This window comes from Lactuca sativa, chromosome 4, assembly GCF_002870075.4.
Source record: "Lactuca sativa cultivar Salinas chromosome 4, Lsat_Salinas_v11, whole genome shotgun sequence".
Lineage (NCBI taxonomy): Eukaryota > Viridiplantae > Streptophyta > Magnoliopsida > Asterales > Asteraceae > Lactuca > Lactuca sativa.
In genome coordinates, this window is record NC_056626.2 from 407,434,966 (window position 1) to 407,438,232 (window position 3,267).

The 3,267-nt window shown below is 35.7% G+C and overlaps 1 protein-coding gene across 1 annotated transcript; it reads left to right on the forward strand.

Moving 5' to 3' along the window:
- The first annotated feature begins 428 nt into the window (after positions 1–428).
- On the forward strand, positions 429–2,376 carry LOC111921687 (trihelix transcription factor GT-1). The gene is made up of 5 exons (XM_023917275.2): positions 429–1,154; positions 1,406–1,444; positions 1,518–1,649; positions 1,747–1,971; positions 2,059–2,376. Exons 1-5 carry the CDS (start codon positions 593–595, stop codon positions 2,274–2,276), a joined length of 1,176 nt encoding a protein of 391 aa, XP_023773043.1. The 5' UTR covers positions 429–592; the 3' UTR covers positions 2,277–2,376.
- The last annotated feature ends 891 nt before the right edge of the window (positions 2,377–3,267 follow it).

The following is a 3,267-nucleotide window of genomic DNA, read 5'->3' on the forward strand; positions in this document are numbered from 1 at the left end:
GACCAAATTGACGGTTGTCACAGCGATCCTCGGAGCACCCTCTGCGGATCTGATGGCCATTTTATAAATTTTGAAATTTTATAGTTAAAATGTGAAAACAACATACGGTTATTTCATGAAATTTCTCTTTTAGTTTTGGTCCCTGATGTTAGTAGGTTGTAGTAAATTTGGTCAAAGAAAAAAAAAAATAAGAAAATGTCAAAAAAAAGTAATGACATTTTCGTCATTTCATATATACTTAACAGAAGTTTGTTAAACAGTAACGGTCCTAGAGACCACCGGAGATACCAAAACCCTCCAAATGGACCATCCATGATTAAATCCCAATACTAGGAACCAAAAGTGTTATTTTGGGAAAAACACAGGGATCAAAACTGTCTACATTTTACGTCTACGTGTACCTCAAATCAGTTGTCACGTGACCAACACGGGTCTGAGAAATTAGGAGTCAAATCTGTTTCGTCCCACGGCGGCACGGCCGGTTCTTTCCGCACCCTTTCTCTATCCATATCGAGGATTTTGTGATTAGGGTTAGCAGTAACTAGTATAGTCAGCACAATTTGATTCTTTCTCCAGGAAGCTACTTTCATCAATGTATCTCTCATCTGAGAAACCTCGTTCAATCGACTTCTACAAGGAAGTCGCCGGAGGAGGCGATAGGAACATGCTAATTGAATCAGAACAGACACCACACAACCACCAGCAGCAACATCAACAACAACAGCTGATGATTATGGCTGAGAACAACAATAACACAAGTAGCGGCGAAGATCACGAACTGAGGGCTCCGAAGAAAAGAGCCGAGACTTGGGTACAGGAAGAGACTCGGATCCTGATCAGCCTCCGTCGTGAAGTGGATCGGTTTTTCAACACTTCCAAGTCGAATAAACATCTGTGGGAACAGATCTCGTCGAAGATGAGGGACAAGGGTTTTGATCGTTCGCCGACTATGTGTACCGATAAATGGAGGAATTTGCTCAAGGAGTTCAAGAAGGTGAAGCATAAAAACAGTAAAGGAAGTAGTGGTAGTACTAAGATGCTGTATTATAAGGATCTGGAGGAGTTGATTAGAGACAGGGCCAAAGATGGAACTTACAAGGCCGCATCTCCTACTTCTTCCAAGCTCGATTCATTCATCCAGTTCTCAGATAAAGGTCAATCCTCCTCTTATCCGCCTTTCATTTGTGAAATTGCTTGGGAATTCTGCAAGAGCTTACCACCAGACGACGTGTTACCCCCAAAATGCTTCTACTCCTGTTATCACTCTCTGTCTATAGAATATGCTTATTACTTGTCAATTTTTGATACACATTGAAGTTCAAAAAGCACACTCTTGAACACTGCATACTTGCACATGTTAGGGTGAAAGAAATGACTAAAAGTCTGGTTGCTTGATTGCTTACAGGGCTAGATGATGGGAGTATTCCGTTTGGACCCATGGAAGGTAAATTTCTGATGAAACTAGTATTCTTCCTTTATTTAATTAACTGTAGTATTTGTTTGGTTTTGGTGTTCAGCTAATGGCCGATCAACAGTCAATATTGAAAGACCTTTGGATAATGATGGGGATCCTCTTGCCATAACTACAGCAGAAGCAGTTGCCGGAAATGGAGTCCCCCCATGGAACTGGAGAGACACCCCTGGGAATGGTATGCAGATGCAGCCTTAATTTTCACAAAACAAAAGTAGCTCTTGAAACACAATTAAAAATGGCCAGTTTGTTTGTTGTATATATGATTGATGCAGGTGGTGAAGGTCAATCTTGTTATGGGAGGATCATAACAGTGAAATGGGGAGAATACACTAGAAGAGTTGGTATAGATGGATCAGCAAAAGCAATAAAAGAGGCAATAAAATCAGCATTTGGGATAAGGTCAAAACGGGCATTTTGGTTGGAAGATGAAGATGGTGTGATTCGTGCACTAGACAGGACAATGCCTGTAGGGAATTATAATCTCCACCTAGATGAAGGTGGGTAGCTACTACTACTCTCTGCAAATTTATTTAATGCTATTGCTATCATCTTTCTTCAACGTTTTTGTTATGTGTACATGACAGGGGTGTCTATAAAGATCTGCCATTATGATGAGTCTGAAAGAATAGCTGTGCGTACTGAAGATAAGACGTTCTATACAGAGGAGGATTTGCATGAGTTTCTGAGTGGGCGTGGTCTGTCTGGATTAAGAGAGATTAATGGGTACAGAAGTTTTAACAATGTCGATGATTTACGCCTTGGTGCAGCTTACCAAGGGGTCAGACTCCTTGGAGGAGACTAGATTTAGAATTTCCTCTATTTCTTAATGCATCAACCATGTAATAATACTCAAAATATTCCATGTAAAAATTCATCAAACAGATCACGTCATTATTTATTTAGTTACTAGTCTATAACCCGTAGGAACCAAAATTAATTAAATTTTCATAGTAAAAACTTAAAATTATTAATCAATTATTTTAAATAAATTATTAATTAAGAGATATTTTTTTTAATTATATAAAATTATAACCGTTGATTTAAATAATAAATACATGGAATTATATCATTGTATTAATTTTATTTTCATTTTTATTCTAATAATGTTATTAATTTAATATAATTAGAATGATATATAACAAAAGAAAGAATAAATTTATTTTTTTGTTATTCTTTTATTAAAATAAAAAGATTTGTTTTACCAATAGTATTTGTTTGTAGACTATTTCTTTTCTTAATTAACACATATTTTGTACCCACATTCCTACTTCTGAAGATCATTGAATTTTGACGATCATTGAATGTCAACAGTTGCAAATCCTCTCTATAGTCTATTCTCAACATCTTACTTCTTGTGTGTTTCCTAGTTTCTTATGGAACTTTGAGTATTGTTGTTGTTTTACAAACAAATAGTATCATTGAGTTGAAGGTCAAAGGACTAAAATTGGATACATGTAAAATTCAAGGGTTGAAAATTCAGAGTACTAACACTTAGTTGGATACTTGGATATGGGAATGTGTATCAAAACGTATAGCAACATATAATAAATAGGAAATTGTTTGTAAACCTAGTTCAGTTTTAAAATATGAACAATAATTCGTTTGTTCTTAGCTATTTTTGGAAACTAACAAAATATAATTTAATTAAAGTTTTAAACTGTTTAAAAACATGGATGATAATGAAAAAGATGTTGCTAATAAGACACCCCTTGAACACCCCATTGACCACTTTTTAAAAAGTCAACCAATAATTAACTGCTTATAATCAGTTTTTTCGAAAAACAATACAATTT